The sequence below is a fragment of the Sceloporus occidentalis genome, unplaced genomic scaffold (genome assembly GCF_023333645.1).
Source record: "Sceloporus occidentalis isolate IW3139 unplaced genomic scaffold, rSceOcc1.0.p SCAF_76, whole genome shotgun sequence".
Taxonomy (NCBI): domain Eukaryota; kingdom Metazoa; phylum Chordata; class Lepidosauria; order Squamata; family Phrynosomatidae; genus Sceloporus; species Sceloporus occidentalis.
In genome coordinates this window covers 3,645,304-3,665,308 of record NW_028317056.1, presented here as the reverse complement: position 1 = coordinate 3,665,308, position 20,005 = coordinate 3,645,304, and the positions used below count along the sequence as shown (strand labels likewise).

General features: G+C 42.8%; 1 protein-coding gene across 1 annotated transcript; it reads right to left on the bottom strand.

Annotated features, from left to right (window-relative positions):
* Positions 1-1,805: 1,805 nt before the first annotated feature.
* On the bottom strand, positions 1,806-15,973 carry LOC149285804 (synaptogyrin-3-like). Its single transcript, XM_089495000.1, has 4 exons — positions 15,875-15,973; positions 5,973-6,207; positions 3,139-3,281; positions 1,806-2,015 (listed from the first exon to the last, which is right to left on the bottom strand). The coding sequence occupies exons 1-4, from the start codon at positions 15,971-15,973 to the stop codon at positions 1,806-1,808; spliced, it is 687 nt and encodes a 228-aa protein (XP_089351126.1).
* Between the last annotated feature and the right edge of the window lie 4,032 nt (positions 15,974-20,005).

Here is a 20,005-nt window from a genome sequence, read left to right as displayed (position 1 = left end):
ATATTATATATATATATATATATACGCTAAATATATATATATATATTTATATATAAACTACCATTCAAATGTTTGGGGTCGCTTAGAAATTTACTTGTTTTTGAAAGAAAATGTCCCTTGAAATAACATGAAATGGATCAAAAATCCAGCTCAGACGGGGTTAATGTAGTAAATGATGAGGCTGGAAACAGCTTTTTTTTTTAATGGAATCTCTTCATAGGCATACAGAGGCCCTTTATCACTCCTGTGTTCCAATGGCCCTTTATCACTCCCATCACTCCTGTGTTCCAATGGCCCTTCATCACTCCTGTGTTCCAATGGCCCTTTATCACTCCCATCACTCCTGTTTTCCAATGGCTCTTTATCACTCCCATCACTCCTGTGTTCCAATGGCCCTTTATCACTCCCATCACTCCTGTGTCCCAATGGCCCTTTATCACTCCCATCACTCCTGGGTTCCAATGGCCCTTTATCACTCCCATCACTCCTGTGTCCCAATGGCCCTTTATCACTCCCATCACTCCTGTGTCCCAATGGGACGTTGTGTTCGCTGATCCAAGTTTAAAAGGCTGATTGATGGTTAGAAAACCCTTCTGCAATTATGTTACAGCCAGAAATTTCATGGTTTCCATGGAAACAGGTAAGCGACCCCAAACCTTTAAACCGTAGTGTATGTGTAATTATTGTCAAAAAAAAAAAAAAAAGCTTGGCATTTAATCTCTACATTGTCCTAACTAATGCATAGATCAAAAGATTTTTTTTTATTATTTTAAGTTATTTTGGTTGTTCTGTGCTTTTTGACGCAGAGGTATAAATGTTATGCAAATATAGCCAGTAATATTTTTGATCTGTACCTTTCCTATACTTGTAGGCTAGTGATATATATAGATACACTATTTCCCAAGACACTGTGGGTGGGGCTGATATTTAAATACACCAGACCCCGCCCCCTAGAACAAAACTGGGTGCAGGGAATGTTCATAATGCCATAGGGTCTGGTGATTTCAGGTCAACCCTCATCAATCTCATCCATAACCTAAGAGTTTGTTTACTCCAGTCTAATCCATGGTACAGATTAAGCTAACCTTTGCTATATCAAATATTTATTACACACTGAGTGGTAGATAAGTAGAACAGCCTCCCAGCAGAAGTGGTAGAGGTTAATACAGTGAAGGGGGATTTAAACATGCATGGGATAGACATACGGCTCCTGAATCTAAGACGAGACCAACGACTGATTAAGGTTTGAGTCTTTACAGATGGGCCGAATGGGGCCGATCTGCCTGTAAATCCTGTTTCTATGTATGTTTTATGTACAATGTATGGGTAAAACCAATGTTACCTGTCCGGCATGGCCCACAAGCCCACCTTTTAAATTTGTTATCGTGGCCCACCAGTGGGTCTTACATCCCACGCGTGGTTTCTCCACATAGGCGTCGGTGCGGGCAGTCGCTGGCATCCCAGCTGCTGAGTTATTTCTGCCATCTTTGGCCACGTGTTGGATTTTGGTTGAAGCCCAGCTGGATGCTGGCCGACTGGCGGCTCTCGCCTTAGAGGGAACACTGCATTCGTTAATAAAGAATAATAAATTAACCCCTTTTTAGGTATCACATACAATCGATCACCGGCGTACAGAGCGACTGTACATCTAAATGATAAAACAACTCGACCAGCACTTGAAATCACATCTAGAAAGTAGTACTTTTTTTTTGTTAAGTTTGAAGCCATCCTCCGATTCTCCGCTCCGCATCAGCTAACCCGCTCTGTCTGTGTAGAAAGACCCAGAGGTGGCCCCTTGTGGCCCCTCAGTAAGATGGCACTTGGTAGCCCCTGGGGTTGATGTCTGAATTTTCGGTGAATGGAGGGCTCTGGTAAGTATCCGTACTTTCTATCCCGCTGCCCGTGGGGTAACCCGGGTATCCGGCATTGGGCGCAGAAGCAAGTGGATCCGTGGCAAACAAGGACATGTCCGTTCCTAGCCGGTACCTCTGGACGGCTTTCAGAGTGAGCAAAACCTGGGTTAAAAAGGGTTAATACCAGCATTAGTGCAAGGTTAACGCTTGTCTAGAAGCTAAGGGGTTAAAGTGGTTCAGGGAAACTCATCTTAAAGTGCTGCTACTTAACTACAATTCCCATAATCCTCCAGCACTAGCACACTAGCGGCTACTAAGAAGCCCCAGCTGTTACAGAACTACTACTCCCATGATGCTTGGGTAGCCTAGGAGTTACTGATGATAACTAGAGAGTCATGGGAGTGGTAGTCCTATTAATGCCATAGGCTATAGGTACAGGTTTTTTCTGGGGTTTTCCCCTGTTGCAGATAGATATAGAGTGGAGTCAGGAGAGCTGATGAGTATTACTGCAGCGTATTAGTAAAGGGTGAGTGTGAGTGTGTTACATCGGGGAATATGTGTCATGGCGGTGGGCGATATCTTGGTTAATGTCAGGGGCGCGAAAGGATTCTCTGATCTTCTTCGATGAAAGCTAAATGGTTAAACCTGTCCAGGCTGCAGAGTGACAGGTATCCCTGCAACGCAAACAGAAACATGGGGCATCGTCATCCCAGGAACGCTCTGGGTTTGCTTGGAGTCTCCGGGTGAAGCGATGCTTCTCTGGGTCACCGGGCTCTGTCTCTGGGATCATGTTTAGGCACGCCCATTCCCATACTATCTGGGGGTAGCCCTGCCCTTATAAAATGTGAGCCCTGCCCCTTTCTAAGCCACAACCCCCAATGGGAGAGGAATCTGGGCGTCATGTGCAGCTTTCTGGGTGGGGAGGGGGAGGACTCGTGTTTGGCTGCAATGGGCCCTCCCATTTTTAGTCCTTCCCTCCTACTTGCGACTGTACCCACCTCTTCCAAAGTGTATGTGTGTGTGTATTTTTGCTCCAGGTGTCAGAGCCTAAAGTGGGTGGAGTTATGTGACTCCACCTACTTTAGGCTCCACCTTTTCTGTCCATAGTTGAAGCTCATTACCAGCGTTTAGGCTTAAACACAATGCACAGTGTAATGCATAGTGCATAGGCAGTGTTTTTATGCTGGGACAGACTTGCATGTGATGGGACAGGAATCAAGAAACAGGACTGTCCTTGCCTATTCGGGTCTGTTAGCAGGTATGGAGTAGGCGTGTTCAATCTTACCCAGGTGATAATGGAGAAGAAGGAGAACGCTATGGCTGCTCTTGCGGCATCAGCGGCCTGGTCCACTTCTGGCAGCTTCGGGGTCCTTTGCCACTGGTTGGCCAGGTAGCAAAAGCAAACGAACCACATGAAGGCCCAAAACCCTGCAACAATTCAACAAAAAGGAGTCAAGTTAAGAAGCCCCCCCCCCTCCAGCACGACAAACTTTGCATGTGGCCAAAAGGAATGTTCCCTAAGCGGGTTTCAGTTCCTCTTATCATTCTATACAACACAAATTAAATCTATTTACTCATTATACAACATGGGGGGAGAGGGGGAAACTCCATCCGGGCTGCTCCGAAGATCTGGAACTGAATGTGGATTTTACTTGTAATGCCACAGACAGCCACCGGGAAATTTAGAAATAATTTACTCCTTAACTGAATCCTTTCTGTGCTCCTTTTATGTGCTTTTATCCATCCCCTTCCCTTTAATATGTGTTGGATGAGTAGGCTTTGCGCATGTTGTTTTCCAAATGTGCCTCGAGATGCTTTACTAAGGCACCACCACCACCTGGCTCTCCACTCCACCCCATGGTGGCCCTACAGCCTTTTACAACTCTAATCACTCTTAGCCAGCCACGAGCATTGTTAGGCTCGTACGAGACTGCAGAAAGCTTAACGTTGTCTTAAAGCTCGAGTTCTGCATAGAATGTGATTTACTACCGAGTCCGAACTCGTTCTTCATAACGCCAGCGTCGCGGCTCGGAGTCTGGGCTGACTTAATAGCGGCGAAGTGCCTAATTATCACATATGGCTAATAAAAGGCAGAGGGTAAACACAGCGTGGGGGTCTGAGTCATAGACACACAGACCAAAATATCCCAGGAGAGTTAGCGGGGATTACAGGAACTCGGATAGATACGGCTTCTTGGCAATAGAGAAACATTTCCAGGGACTCATTGCCACTAAAAAGGCGCATCAGAGCATCATTAGAAGGCAATGATAACGCATTGTGTGGATCTGTAATAAAATGCTGCAGGGCAAGCACCGGGCAGGTACAGGGCAGGCACGGGGCAGGTACAGGGCAAGCACTGGGCAGGTACAGGGCAAGTACTGGGCAGGTACAGGGCAAACACTGGGCAGGTACAGGGCAAACACTGGGCAGGTACAGGGCAGGCACGGGGCAGGCAGAGGGGAATAGGATGTAAAAGAGCTTTACCAAGACAGAACCCTGCGATAACTTCATACCCGCAAACATTCTGGCCTCCTAGAAAACAGGGGCATCAGGGGAGGAGAGAGGGGCATCAGGGGAGGAGAGAGGAGCACACTTGGCAAATTTATGGAATGAGTCCAGCTTAGGTTTTCCAGGCAGATGCAGTTCCATGCGTTGCCCCAAAATGTTGCCATAGGGGTCACACTTATAGCTGGTTTTAGCCAGAGCCGGACAAGGGATGACTAAAGGGCCCTGGCACTTTAAGGCCAGTGGATGCCGCATGACGTATGAGCAGAGGCACACTGCAGGACCTGGTCTGCAGCGTCGATAAGTCTGTGGACCTGTCGGCCACTTGGCTTTTTCCCAGGTTGCCAGATGGCCAGTGTGGGCGTAAAGTGGACGTAAATTGGTAGGGCCATCTTTATTTAAGGCGATAACTGCACGCAGCTCTACTCTCTCATTTATATATATTTTTATCCACTGTGAAAAAGAGGAAATAAAGGGTAAGAACTTAAATTTCTTCAGTATCTTCTGCTTCCTCTTTACAGGAAATCAAAAACCGAAGTCTAATCTAATGACATTTAAAGGTTATGTAACGAAGCACGTAACATTCTGATTTTACATTATGTATATAAATATGAGGGAGAAGGAGAGTGGTGCAAAGTGCGCTGCCGATAAGAGACCATGTATAAGTGCATGTTAGAGTGAGTGTATGGCGTTGGAGAGTGTATGTATAAGTGCATGTTAGAGTGAGTGTATGGCGTTGGAGAGTGTATGTATAAGTGCATGTTAGAGTGAGTGTATGGCGTTGGAGAGTGTATGTATAAGTGCATGTTAGAGTGAGTGTATGGCGTTGGAGAGTGTATGTATAAGTGCATGTTAGAGTGATTGTATGGCGTTGGAGAGTGTATGTATAAGTGCATGTTAGAGTGATTGTGTTAGTGTACGGCGTTGGAGAGTGTATGTGTAAGTGCATGGTGTTAGCATGTGTGCGTGTTATTATATGGTGTTAGAGTTTGTGTGTCAGTATATAGTTAGTGTGAGTGTGTATGTTACTGTATTGCATTATAGTGTGTGTTGGTGTTAGCATGAGAGTGTGTGTGAGCATTTGGTGTCAGAATTTCAGGGCAACCTTAGGGTTAGTGGCATGTGGAAGAGGGGAAGAGAGGGAAAGAGTGTATGTATGTTTAAATAGTATGTAAGTTGTGTAAGTGTATGGTGTTAGCATGAGAGTGCGTGTCAGCATATGGTGTAAAGGGTGTCAGGGAGGGCCTAGGGTTAGTGGTACTTGGGAAAGGAGAAGATGGGGAGAGTGAGGGTGTATGTGTATGTATGTTTAAATGGTTTGTGTTAGTGTGTGTGTGTGTTAGTGTATGGTGTGTTTGTTAGTATTTAGTCTTAGTATGTGTGTGGGTGTTAAGTGTATGGTGTTAACATGCGTGTATGTTAGTATATCGTGTCATTGTGTGTTTCAGTGTATGATATTAGCGTGTCAGGGTGAGCCTAGGCTTAGTGGCCCCTGGAAGAGGGGAACGGAGGGTGTGAGTGTCCGTGAATGGGTATTAGTTATGGTGGGCACCACTAACCCTAGGCTCACCCCTGGCTAAGACTACTTTGCACCAACGTGTGAAAACAGCACACCTGAGAACCCCATGTCCAGCAGCACGGCTCTCTTCCGATCTTTCACGCTGCTGATCTGCGGGAAGTAAATATCCAGCACCAGGAAGAAGACGCAGGCGAAGAACGCGATGAGTCCGATGGAGATGGCGTAATTACAGGCGTCCTCGTTTCTGTTATAGGCACAGTGCAGCTCGGGGCTGTCAATGTTAACATAACCTTCATTCACTATGGAGCCGAAAACCACGATAGAGAAAACCTGCAAGAAAAAAAAAAAAAAAGAAATAACGCATAATTAAAAAATTTTTTGTTTTTCACCCAAAATTACAGGAACCATGGCGTCAATGATGTCAATAATTTCAACTTGCCTTTGTACTAAAATCTTGGATCACAATCGCAAGCAAGATAATTAACATGCTTTTACCAATACTCTAGATCTGTTCTAAGTAAAGCCTCTTTACCTAAAAGGTAGTGCATCAATGGCACAGCCTCCCATCAGAAGTGGTAGAAAAGTGGAAAAATAGGCAGACTAGAAGCTATGCTGACTGAGAGGTTCATTAATTAAATAAAAATGTAAAAAAAAGTAAAACTGTTGCTGGGGAGAAAAGGCTGTTTTTGGAGTTAATTAGCAGATCTTTGCCCCTAGAATAATGAGCTCCAAGGTAGGCTACTTGAAATGCATTATTAGAAAAAATAAAAATTTTCAAATACTGAAAAAATATTAAACTATAGGACTAAATAGAAAAAATAAAAATAGAGCTTAGAAAAAAAATACAAACAAATATTTTAAGAAATATCGAAAAATATTTACTATATAAAGAAAAGGCATATCGTTTTTATGATTTTTAACGTAAAATAATTTGGGGTTTTCTGGGCCACGTTAGCGAGGGACGGTAACTGAAATACAGGGAATTTTTGAACCACAGAGAAAGCCAGGGGAATTTTCACTTTTGTTTTGGGACGAATCCAGCTGTATTGGCCAAGCTTTTGTGACAAACCGCAACCCATCTGCTTTAAAGCGACACTCCAATGCCGCTATTGAGCCCCACCGCCAAAGAATGTCTGTTAAAGTACTTTCATACACATTCTTTAGATGTCAAAAAGATCAACACCTTCCTTAAGGCGAAGCTGCAGCTCAGGGCTGCAACCCGCCGACCCCCCTCTTTAAAACCATTAGGAGCACTTGTTGCCGATGTATGTGTGTGAGAGGGTCTCATAATTCCCGCAATCAAGTGATGCATGATGGCTGGAGCGTTCCGTTTCATTCCAGAGTAGCGTTGAGTATTCGAGATGCGGCCTTTATACATCTATTTTTTCCACCCCTTTACAAACATGGAACTGGAGGTGGAACAACTGATTTTGGCCGGAAAACAACCTGGTTCTTTTTCGACCAAGGGTGCATTTTAGGTGCATCACCGATCTTACGTCCAACCCAACTAAAGAAGTTGTGTCCTCCCTTAGTGATCAAACTGGAAGTCTAAGTCTACTCAATGCGTGGTGGCAGCCCAAAATCCGGTGGCCTGGATCATTCCAGTCTTGGTATGGTCCATGAGCTGTATGTTCATAGAGAAAGCATCTAACATAGATGGGGGGTCATGATTTAATTCACTACAAGGAAGCTGGTGGAATGAGGGATTCATTTGGCCGATGTATGGCTTCCATCAAGTGTCTCCTCCTAGCCTGAGGTGTGGAGACCACAATTAGATGAAGACATCTGCTCGGTTGGATCTCTTCTCAACAAGAGGTCTCTAAGGGCCTTGTTTAAAAATAACAATAACAATAACTAAGGGTTTTTAGTATTTTCTTTTCCTAAATCAGTTATATTTCACTGGGAAGCCTTATTGTCTGGAAGTTGGAAGAACCACTTATCTGCGAATGTTCCGAATGGTGACCATTTTGACCTTGGTGGGAATCGAGGATAACGAGGTGCCTGCGGGGGGCACGGGGGGGGGTTCAACCTCTCAAAGAGTCTGCGTTTCACACAAAGCTTTCTGGAGCTGAAGGTGTTTCTGAAAAGGTCTATATATACCGGCATCTTCTCACCTCTCTCTTCCTTTCCTCAGCGTAGACGATGATGTCACTTATTTTGCCAGATGTTATTTTTAAATTCAATGATATTTCACATTATTTTTTTTTTGCTCCAATGGGGGTTTCTATTTACTTACAGCGGTTGTAGTGCAATAACCATAGTAACCCAAATGTCGTTTCTCTACACTTGGTTGCTATACATAAAAAATGCTATTTATTGTTGCAATAAATTAAAGAACGGTACTTTCCACTGCTGTCATGGTTCATGTGGGTAACAAATTAACCATTTAACTGCAAAGATAAGGGTTTTTATAACACAGTTTTGGGATATGATGAAATAACTTATATTATTACAAGTAAGAACTCGTTTCAGAAGTGTGAACGTTGTCTGAATCTTTTTAGATTTTAAAAATGACACCAATGCTCAATTTACATCATCGCTGGTCCAATAAAAGGTACTAACCTTGGCTAAAGACACCATCTTCTCTTGGATCATCATGGATATCTATTTTCCTTCCTATTAGAAATTAAATCCACTCAGATTCCCCTTTCCCTATGCTGTGGGAGACCCCTTTTCCAGATACACGCTGTTAATCATGATTTGGTGCATTTTGTTGGTTTTATAATACATTCTAGCATACAGTAATAACCCCCGGCACTGTATACAGTAATAACCCCCCAGCGCTGTATACAGTAATATAACCCCCAGCGCTGTATACAGTAATATAACCCCCAGCGCTGTATACAATAATATAACCCCCAGCGCTGTATACAGTAATATAACCCCCCAGCACTGTATACAGTAATATAACCCCCCCAGCGCTGTATACAGTAATATAACCCCCAGCGCTGTATACAGTAATATAACTCCCAGTGCTGTATACAGTAATAACCCCCGGCGCTGTATACAGTAATATAACCCCCAGCGCTGTATATAGTAATATAACCCCCAGCGCTGTATACAGTAATATAACCCCCAGTGCTGTATACAGTGATATAACCCCCCAGCGCTGTATACAGTAATATAACCCCCAGTGCTGTATACAGTAATAACCCCCGGCGCTGTATACAGTAATATAACCCCCAGCGCTGTATACAGTAATATAACCCCCAGCGCTGTATACAGTAATATAACCCCCCCAGCGCTGTATACAGTAATATAACCCCCCAGCGCTGTATACAGTAATATAACCCCCAGCGCTGTATACAGTAATATAACCCCCGGCGCTGTATACAGTAATATAACCCCCAGCGCTGTATACAGTAATATAACCCCCAGCGCTGTATACAGTAATATACCCCCAGTGCTGTATACAGTGATATAACCCCCCAGCGCTGTATACAGTAATATAACCCCCAGTGCTGTATACAGTAATAACCCCCGGCGCTGTATACAGTAATATAACCCCCCAGTCCTGTATGTAGGGTCATAGCCGGTAATGGTTTACTGGTTTTTCTGGCTAAGCTGGCCTGGGTGAGGCTTCACATTTCACACCCGGCTGGCAATGAGAGTTTAGATTCTATCGTTACTTTAACAAAAGCAAACTAAAAACATAAACCGCAAGTCAGCCTTTCCTTCGGAGTGAACTGGATGGCGTTCCGAGAAACAGAGGGCGACACAAAGAAAGTGAGGATAAAAAAAATAGAAATACCAATTATTAGCAGCTTAGCCACAAAATCTGCCAAGAAACCTACTTTGGGGTAGTTTGCCTAATTGAGAGCCATAGTCTGCATTCTTAGTGCCCCACGTCAGCCTCCTAACTTGCTCTTATGACGACCCCCACCTATTTATTTATAATTTAATCAGTATCATCTTTGCTCCTTCGCAACGCATTTACCCCATTATTACCCCAATAAATTTGCTCTCCACATGGATACTAGTTTTTTTTTTTTTACAGCTGTATTATCTATGATCAGGAGACAATCGAAGCTGAAGGTGTATAAAGCCAAGAATACCATCAGGTGGCAGCCAAGGATGGAGGAAAGAGGAAAGTGAGGGAAAGAGGCGGGGCTCCAAGAGAAAAAATGGCTGCCGACATACAGCGATTACAATGTATGAAATAACGGAATCTTAAAAAAAATGTGAAATCACAGTAATAGCAGACATTTTACCATGATGGTTTCTCTTGAAATGTGTACTTTACAAAGGGTGACTAAAAATTGTTTTATTATTATTATTATTTATGAAGAGAAAGAGATTGGGTTAAGGATTAATGAACAGCATCTCCTACCCCAAAAAAAGGCAGTAAGGTGACCAAGAAGCTTCCATGGAAAATTAGTACTTTCCTTTTTTTTGATCAGTAAAGTGTATAGATCAAGCTGGATAATTGGCAAAAAGCTCCATAATTACCCTTTTACTCTTGCTGTGGGTTGGATTAAGAAAGGTAATAAAATAGGATTCTACGTATAAAAGCCAGAGTGTATCCAATTATTTATAACCTTTATCCTGTTAAATTAGATATTGTGCCGGCCAAATTGGTTTCCTTACTGCAGAATCAGCGTGAATCCTGATCCAGAAATCTCTGTTCTAGCTGGGAAAATAATGCAAAAAAAAGCAACTTTTTCCAATAAATAGCATTATTTAACTGTGCCGGAAACCCAGCGCTGCCGGTCGGTGTTTGAAGGTTCAGTACAGGGAAGGGCACAGCAAAACTTTTTTTTTCCCCAATGGTGCATCACTGTGGATGGTGATGGTGCAATAAAAATCAATAAATATTAGTAGTTTGTTATAGAATTGATAGTAAACACAATAAATAGGGGACAAGAGGTCATAGTCTAAAACTACAGGCTAGATAGAAAGTAAGGGGGGTTACTTCTCGGAGAGGCGTGTGGTGTTAGCATATGTGTGTTTGGGTTTTAGAGTGTGTTAGTATATGGTGTTAGAGTGTATGCGTGTTAGCTTATAGTGTTAGCGTGAATGTATGTCAGCACATGATGTTATTGTGTGTGTATGTTAATGTATGTGTTAGAATTTGGTGTCAGCGTGTGTGCGTGGGTGAGTGTGTGTTTGCATATGGTGTTAAGAGGGAGTCTGTGTGTACAGGGGAGAGCTGGGAGGGAGATGTCTATGTATGTGTGAGTGTATGGTGTTAGAGTGAGTGGTTGTCAGAGTATGTTTGCATGTAAGTATGCGTGAATCTTTTATTTACGGGAGGGGGGGTACTGTATCCAGGGCACCAAGAAACCCTGATATAAGACATTCATTTGCCAAGCAGGGGGTAGAAATGGTGTGAAGTGTAAGACTCTCATTTTAGGGGGTGGATTCACTTAATAACAGCCATGGAGACAATACCACTGAGTATTTCTTGAATGTAATATATAATTTAGCAAGGTTTACGGTACCACCACTGAAACCTGGGGGCTCGTAGATGACAAACAGGAAAATAAGAAGTATTCCTTAAAAAAAAACAAAAATCCCTTTCTGTCATGTTCTATAGAAAATTTGCAAGAAATAGGTAAAGAATTATCAGACGCTTAGCTTTGTTCCTCATTTTTAGTTCCTTTTGGAAATTAGCCAATTAACCCATTTCCGTATTTTATTAAGTGCAGATGTCTCAGTTGTTCGATAATTGAAGATGCCCTGCAGCGCTCCGAGCACAAAATGAATATTTAGATTTTTTTTTTGTCTTTCATTTTCAAATTTTAGGTATCTGGTATTCCTGCCCTATTCATAGAACGTACAAACCAATGACCACTACAAAAATATTTAATGCATGGATTATTATATTTGAAATAGCTATTTTTTAAAATATTTTCGATATTTTTTTCTGTAGAAAGCGCTGCACAAAATGGAGAACTGAACAACTAAATGCCTGATGTGGTTCAGCATGAACATTTCTCCCAACAGTCCCTGTTTTCTCAAGACAGTCCTGATTTTCTGGCGCCGTCTCTCTTCCTGGGTAGCAGCCCCACGGGTTTCGTCTCAGATTCAGAGCCATAACAGTTCACTCAAAAACATAGGGTATAAAACACAGGAGTGTCCACATTCTATATCTAGGTATAAGATATGTTAATGGAATAGCAAGTATCCGACTAAACCTGTATTCTGATCATGGTGCAATTCCCTGGATTGTGAAATGAAACGCACGTTGGTTGGTGGACGATTCCTGGTTTCCACCATTACCAGACACAATACGTAACACCATGAGCAATGATCTCGTCTGCAATGCATCATGGGAAAGGTGTGGAGTTTTAGGGAGATTTTGTGGGAGATCCGTCCCAACCTGCAGCACCAAATGTTTCTCCAGGATAACCCCAGTGGAGAACTTGAGAACATCCAAAACGCAAAAACAACCCAGACACGGGGTAAATGTTTAGGGCTTTCGTTGGTGGGATAAATGGATTGGGGTCAAGGTTAGTCAAGTTTCATTGATAGGGAATGAAAGGGTCGATCTCTTGTTTAGTGTTAGAACAAGAGGGCTTACATGGAATCTAGATGTGGGGGAAAGTCCATGTTTCCATCTCTGAAACAGATCATTAGATCATAAAGTGTTATGTCAGATTCAGTTCCTAAAAGCAGTTGGATTACTAAATTACTAAAAACCATCTATGATGTAAGAGTGCCCATCACGGACTTCCTGCCTCCTTGCGTGGCACCTCATACTATGTCTACACACCACGGCATCCTGCCTCCAACCTCAGTCTATCGTCAAGGCGGCCATGATTGGAAATTGGCATCAGTGGATGTCATCCCTTGTTACCGCGGTAACAGAGTGAGATGGGGAAAAACCTAGAAAAACACTGGTGCTAAATACAGACCTGATAAAATGTGTTTCTATCAAGTGGAAAGAGAGAAAAGACACAAATAGCCTTGCCCACTGGGAAATGCCATTTTTAAATGAGGTAGATGACTGCGTTGGATGAGACATTAACACATTTATTATGGTTTTAATAAATTGCTTTTTACTGATCACATTTTTGCCTGTATAGTCTGGGAGACATGATGATTTTAAGGTATAGTGTTATGTCCCCTATTTAAGTCCAGGTCGGGTAGGTTCTAGACCAAAGAGCACTCCAGACAAGATGCCCCTTTGTTGCCCCACCATCCACTTGTAGACTGCCAGTATAGGCATAGATCCCTTGTGGATGCCCATCGCACATTGTGGTGGCCTCCATTGTGTTTCTGTAAGGTACCACACTGACTTCTTCACATTGAGGGCAGTTTCTAGGGTAACTGTGGGTGCCGCCGGGGGGGCAGAGAATTCCTGACTTGCCTGGAACTAAGACCTGGGGTCACTATAGGGAGGCCAGAAAAAATCCATATCCTGATGTTCCATTTAGGTCCTAAAATTTGATGGTAATCTAGAGCTTTCTGATGGAACCAGACGTTCTTCCTGCCCCAGGAGTGGTAATGAGTGTCATATTACAGATATGTTTGAAGGCCATATATATATATATATATATATATATATATATATATATATATATATATATATATATATATATGTAAAGAGCGTCATTCAAGTGACCTTGTATTTGCCTGCACCAGGTCCTTTTTCCTTAGCCAGATGTCAGTTCGGAGACAAGTTACACGTTACACGCTAACACTAACCTATCATTACACGTTAGCGCCGTGTATTTATATAACACCTGCTGGGTTGTGATTGTGAAGCAGCTTTTACTTTCGATATGCAGCTTTTAAGTCCTAGAAAACAGTCTGACACCATCCATAAAATAATTTACATTATGTAACATTCCAAAATTGGAACACAGGTAACTGACAAAGATATATATAATGTACAACTAATTGTTTTTTGTATTTATTATTTTGTATTTATTAAAACTGTACTTAATTTTGTTTTTTATGGGGTTTTTTTGTGGGGGGGGGTTAATTAGGTTCGCCACCTTGGACAAAATTTCAGCCAACATACAAATTCTGCATCCAGAACATAAAGAAAATCCATACGGAGTTCCTTAATTCCATTAAGCAGGGAATGTGTAGCAGCTGACATCACAAGGAATTTCTTGTTGGCCTGTAAAAAAGAACCTGACGTGGCAACCATTGACCTGAAGAAGGAGGGGGCTTTTTAGCAGGAGGAAAGGTTGTCGGTCCTCAAGACGATGACTTCTCTGCAAGATGACCAAATTATTTGAAATAATTCCGGGCATCTTTTTCTTAAAACCTAAGACCGTTTAACAACAGGCTTCCAGGTACACGTTTCACAACCGTACATATATGATGTCATAAAACATATATAGTAATGAAATATATCCTATTTTCACCTGTAACAATCTTGATGATTTTACATATAGAGTGATGGCTTTCAATGAAATTAAATGTCAAATTTGTTTTGATTTTTTGCCTCTGTAAATGGTCGATTTGTTTTGTTTTTTTTCTAATAGCGTGGACCATACCAAATGCAATTTTCTGGTCAATACCAAAATGATAATACTTATTATTGCTTTTTAAGTATAGCCTTTACATTGAAGATCGTTATTTGTCTCGGTAGCATCTCCCAATACATTAGATGCTTGGAAATCTATATAAAAGTATCTCCATATTTCCTATAATAATTGGCCACAAATCAGCCAAATGTATTAATAGAGTTAACCTTTGGGAACCTACAAAAGGGAGCAGCTCAAGTCTCGCTTGGTGGTCCAATTACTCAACGAATGATGGTACACCAATAGGTATCACAAACTCTGGATCATCCTTGTTGGGGTTGATACATTTATATCCATTTTTGTGCTAAAAACCCAAGACCTCCGACTTCCAAAATTGAATGCTGGGTATTAGATCACGCTTAGTATCATTGTGAACTGTACGGTTATTAGTATTTTTTTTTTATTACTGGATATTTATCTGCATGAACCTGATTTGAATTCTAAAATATCTATCTGTATCAAAACCAGAAGCCACCAGGCTGCACAGAATCAAACAGAACCTCAGCATTTAGTGTCCTATGGAATACATTCAGCTTGTGGGTTCTCCAAACACCTATTGTAACCAGAACACCATACATTGTGGCACCTTAGCTGCAATGGGATGCAATACCTGTGATGCTCTGCGAGTGTATTGGCTGGCTGAGCGTTATGGTGGTCATAGTTGTCAACAGCTGGAATTGCAGTGGTTGCCCATCCCTGCTGTACATACATCATACGCCTCCTCCCTTCCATTCCAGGATCCCAACCTGATTAGCAAAGGGCTGGGCAAACTGCAGCCTTCTTCAGCTGCTTTCATATTACAAGCCCCCCCTATAACTCTCAGCCAGCCAGGACAGAAGGAGATCAGCAAATTGCCCATCCAAGCCAATCCAAAAAAGGATCAATGAACATACACCTCTTCAATTATGAATTACAGTAAATTTATTTTGATTCAATTAGAAAATATATATTTTGATTTTTATAAAAATATTGGGAATGTCATTTAGAGTGGGGGTATGTGATATTTTTTATTTTTTTGCTTAGTGAATCACAGCCATGACAGGTTTAGGTGGCAGGTGACTCTTGTGGCTCCTAGGAGCTTTGGTATGGCCCATTAGCAGACAGGTAGGTATGTTGTAAATTTGAGGGTAAAAAGGGTAAATGAATGCATATGGTACCAAATTCCAAAATCCTGTAGGGGTTATTCATCCCACAGCAAGGGGGCTCATGGTGGTCCCTCTATAGACAGCCTGGAAAGGGGTCGCAATATGGACTGGAATCCCCATGACAGATAAACCCGGTATCCACCAAAAAGCCAATTGTTCCCAATAAAGAATTTGCACTCACTGTAACCCAGTCCTCCAAAGCCCACTGGGGATCTGGTAACCGTCATGGAGGCGCAAACACCTACCCAGGTACCGGTCTCTGCCACAAAGCCCACAGTCCACCCCACCATGTCCTCTCACTCATGTAACTCATGCTGTTCCATCTCACCAAGGACAGCTCCAGACACAAAGCCCCCCCATTCCACTTACCCAGGACAGTATCCTCAGGATGGTCTGTGGCTGTTTGAGGAAATCCACAGGTTCAAAGCTCCCTCCTGCAGGACCTGCACCAAATGAAGATCCTTCCATGTCTTCTGGTCGGACCTGACACCTTCTTCTCCTCCTTGTCTTAATGCCCAACCTTCTTCTCCTTGCTTCAACCTCTTCTCCCCTGTGTGATCACTGTCACCTCCACCCTCTATGCGTCTGTCTGTCCTCCTGAGTCAGTCCCTCACCCAAGTCAGTGTGTCTCCTCCTAGGTCTGGGTGTCTCTGGCTGTCACCCAGCAGTCTCTGTCTATATGCATTACAGGCACCTCCCCTGCCTCAGTCCTCTCTTCTCCCTCCATGTCTCTCTCTCCCTCCTCCTTTTCACAGCATCCTCCTTATCACCCTGCACACCCTCTGCTCTGCTTGGCTCTTATCTTCCTCTGCACGTTCTCACCCTCCCTCCAGCCTCTCTCTCCCCCCCTCTCTATTTTTATTGTCTTACTGGTGCCCCCATTTTGGGCTGCCCCCTCTAGCAAGAGAATTGCCTTTTCACAATAGATGGGAGCTGAAACAGGGTGGATGTATAGACATGAGGCTGGATAGACAGAGACAGACATAGATAGATGGAGTGAGAGAGAGAGAGGGAGAGAATATGGAAAGAGAGAGAGAATAGATAGATAGATGGATAGATAGATAGATGCAGATTTTTTTTTACATGTAACTAAAATTTTTATATTTTTATTATTTTGTTCTCATTATGAAATCTGAAAATATTTTCTGTTTCTTTTTTTGAATATTCATTGTTTTTCTTCCGCTGGAATCAATTTTCAATAAAAAAATATAAATTGGAAACTTTTTTTTTTTTTTGGAATGATACCCATGAGCTTGCAATGCAGTTTCTGCTAGTGCGGGTTGATCGGAAATAGATGTCGTGCCGATGCCACGTTTGGCAAGGACGTTCACACCTCTGTGCACCCTGCCTAAATCAGACGCTGGGTGTGCCACCATAACGTGCCAGATAATTGTATCAGCCCGATATGCGGTTGATTCATTGTTGCAACTGTATGCCCTATATACTAAAAAAATGCCCACCCCCTCCTGCTGCTGTTTTCCCATGTCGGTTGAAAAACAACCCCTTTAGCCCAGGGACCCAATGTTAACCAAGTACAGATGCCCCCCTCCTCATGTTACATGCATTGGTAACAAGGTAGGGATGTGGGGGGTTATTATCACATTATGGGTCTGTAGGCCCCTTGTGGGCCATCCAGAGGCTATTCTCTTCATCTGACCCTGATGGGGATCCTTTCAGGAACCTTTGCTATAAGGTATAAGTCAAGGGAGTCCTATGGAGTCCTTATCCCGGGCATTCAAATAGAAGAACGGAAACATCTGCAGAATCAAGCATGGTCCAGTGTTGCTGAATCTCTCGAACATGGGAAGTCCAGATGTTGTTAATGTTTTGGGTAAACCATGACGTTGCCATCCCTCACCACGTTCTGACCTTTTAAAAAACCCCATGTTTGGCATAGGCCATGAAATGTATGTTCTCTGAAGCCGGGCTTCTTATGAAAGATTGGGTGTCTCCTGGAAATGTTACTGACGCCTCCCAGATATGCAGCCGGTCGCTGTCAAATCATACCTGAAACAAAGAATCACTTCCACTTTCATTATCTGCTTCTCCTCTGTATCAGCTCCATTAACGATGCCTCCAAGAGCCATTCTGCAAAATGGCAGAGCCTCTGCGCACACCCCTTCCCCTTAGAAGCCAGAGAAAAGCAGATGGATTCTCGGAGAAAGAGAGGCGCGGAACCTCTGTCTGCAATATTCTGGTCTCTTGGAGGACTTATGAAGAAGGGCAGAGCCATTGCTTGCTCCATGAGGACAGCCTCTCCCCTGTTCCAAGAGAGAGAGTGTGTGCTGAGGAAGCGCTCCGAGATGCCTGCTTAACTTCATACTGGGGTGAAGCGGACGAAGAAAGAAGAGGCAACAAAATGCAAATGAAAATTCTAAGTTCTTTATGTTTGTTTCGTTGCTGTCCTTATTTTCCAACATTTGCACGAATTTGAGAAAAATTCATAGAAATTAAAAAATAACCACGTGCTCTATCAATATGAAACTAAGGGAATATTCTGTGAATTGACCAACAAATATAAAAAATACACATAATCAGGAAAAAAACAAAACATACACGTAAACACATTGTAACGCACCAACATCGTATTCACGGGTGTATCGTGATTTCCGACAGCATTCATTTTATGAGGTCTCCACAGATTCTCGATAGTAATGAAGGTTAAGTATTTTGAAGGATATTAATTCCGAGTTACAAGCGCTCTGGGGAACTCTATTTCAGAAGCCATTCATAGATGGCCGTGACGCCTCGGCGCTGAGCACCTGCTTTGTGTCAGAAGGAGGACTGCGAGCTCGTGATACATTGTCCCGTGGTCAGCGCTCGATGCGTAACAGGATTAACCAGGAAAGGAGTTTATCTTCATCAGATGACTCATGTCTCCAGCCGGAAGACTTTCCTAAGTGGCCAAACTCTTCTGTATCTTCCGAAGTTAACAAAGGTAGCGTAATTAAAGATATATGAGCTTTATTTTAATATAAAAATGTTACCAGGAAGGGTTAATATGTCAAACACATTAACAATAGCACTATCACTGAAGTGGCCAATCACACATATGCTATCACAACATCGTAATTCAAATAACATACGTGTGATTGGCTTCTTCTACTACAGTTGAGTGGGCGTTCTACTGAGCACGTGCAAGAAGCGTACTGCAGTATGCTTCCTGCTTTAGTAAAGGCAGGTGGGGGAGGAGCTAAATGACACAAAAGGCCTCAAATAACTAAATAATGCCTGCACCAATCTGCATGCAGCAAAATACACGACATGGACTCCAAAATGCATTTAATATAAAAAAAATAGGGCTGGAGTTTCTGCAGACACCAGCAGTACCTGAATCTAGTGGGGGATCTCCATCCCACCAGTCAAACCGGCAGAGCCTCTTTAAGACACAGCTGGTTTTCCAAGAAACTAAAAAGAAGTGATGAGGGTGCCAGTGTTAACAATATAGGGATGTCCAAAATCTGTCAAATCAATCAACATGAGCGCCCCTAAGTGGAAGTGGTTTCCATGAAACTAGACAGCTGTAATTGCAATTATTTTTGTATGAACGAATAATGTATAGTTTTGAGTTTACTTTCCTATCTTCTTACAGTAGCTTCCTGTTCAGCTTGTGCTCAGAGGGGCGTATGGAAATTCCTTCCCCCGAGTTGACTAAAAAAAAGATTCGGTGCCTCTTACCTTTTAAATACAGATTTAATTAGTTTCCTTCCTGTTTTTTCCCCCCCACAGGGCATGTAAAATGTCTTTGCTCTGGACAAATTGGTTAATTGGTAAATATAAGTGAAATAATCAGTACGTACATCAGATAGATGATATATATATAAAATAGAGCAGCTGAAGGAAGTTTTAAGACTAATGAGCGCTACCATCTTGTGGACAGAAATGAAAATTGTAACCAAACCACTGCTCTTTTATTCTAAAAAGGTTTTTTTTGTGATAGAAGACAACATTTTCTTAGTTTTCTTAGTTTCCTATGCATGTGGACTACACTTTTTGGGAGACCACTTAGAGTCCTCTAAACCTACACCCATGTTTGATATCGTCTCAGAAGACAAACATGTAAAAGCCAGTGACGTATCTGGCCTAGGGTGGCAGGACCATGGTGGAGGCAGCCTCTTTGATGCATAACAGGGACTCTTGCGGGATGCGGGTAGTGGGTCCCTCTGACATGGGTGGGTGGTCTGCTGACCTCACTGGACACATGCCATTTTGGGAAGGGGAAGTGGACAGTGTGTGAGGTGTGCCACAACTCCCGCCACCCGGAGATCCCCCCCAGTGACCCCCAACGGCTCCTCGTCTGGAGTCTCTGGGCTTCCCTGGTATGGCCACTAGTCAATGGATGTTACTGATCACCCATCTGGCCCATTAACACTATGGATGGCTGGGCCAAGTGGACCTACCACGCTTCCTTTAAAAGTAGGTCGACGGGATATGACATCATATCCCAACGGCCAGAAGTAAGAACAGCGGCGCATCCTGGGTTAGGCTTAGGGCAGCGCC

Coding starts and splice junctions, on each gene's coding strand:
- LOC149285804 (XM_089495000.1), bottom strand. CDS start 15,973: ATGGAAGGATCTTCATTTGGTGCAGGTCCTGCAGGAGGGAGCTTTGAA. Junction 6,208..15,874: donor TCCTGAGGATACTGTCCTGG/GTAAGTGGAATG, acceptor TTTTTCTTGCAG/GTTTTCTCTATCGTGGTTTT. Junction 3,282..5,972: donor GCTGGACATGGGGTTCTCAG/GTGTGCTGTTTT, acceptor GAATTGTTGCAG/GGTTTTGGGCCTTCATGTGG.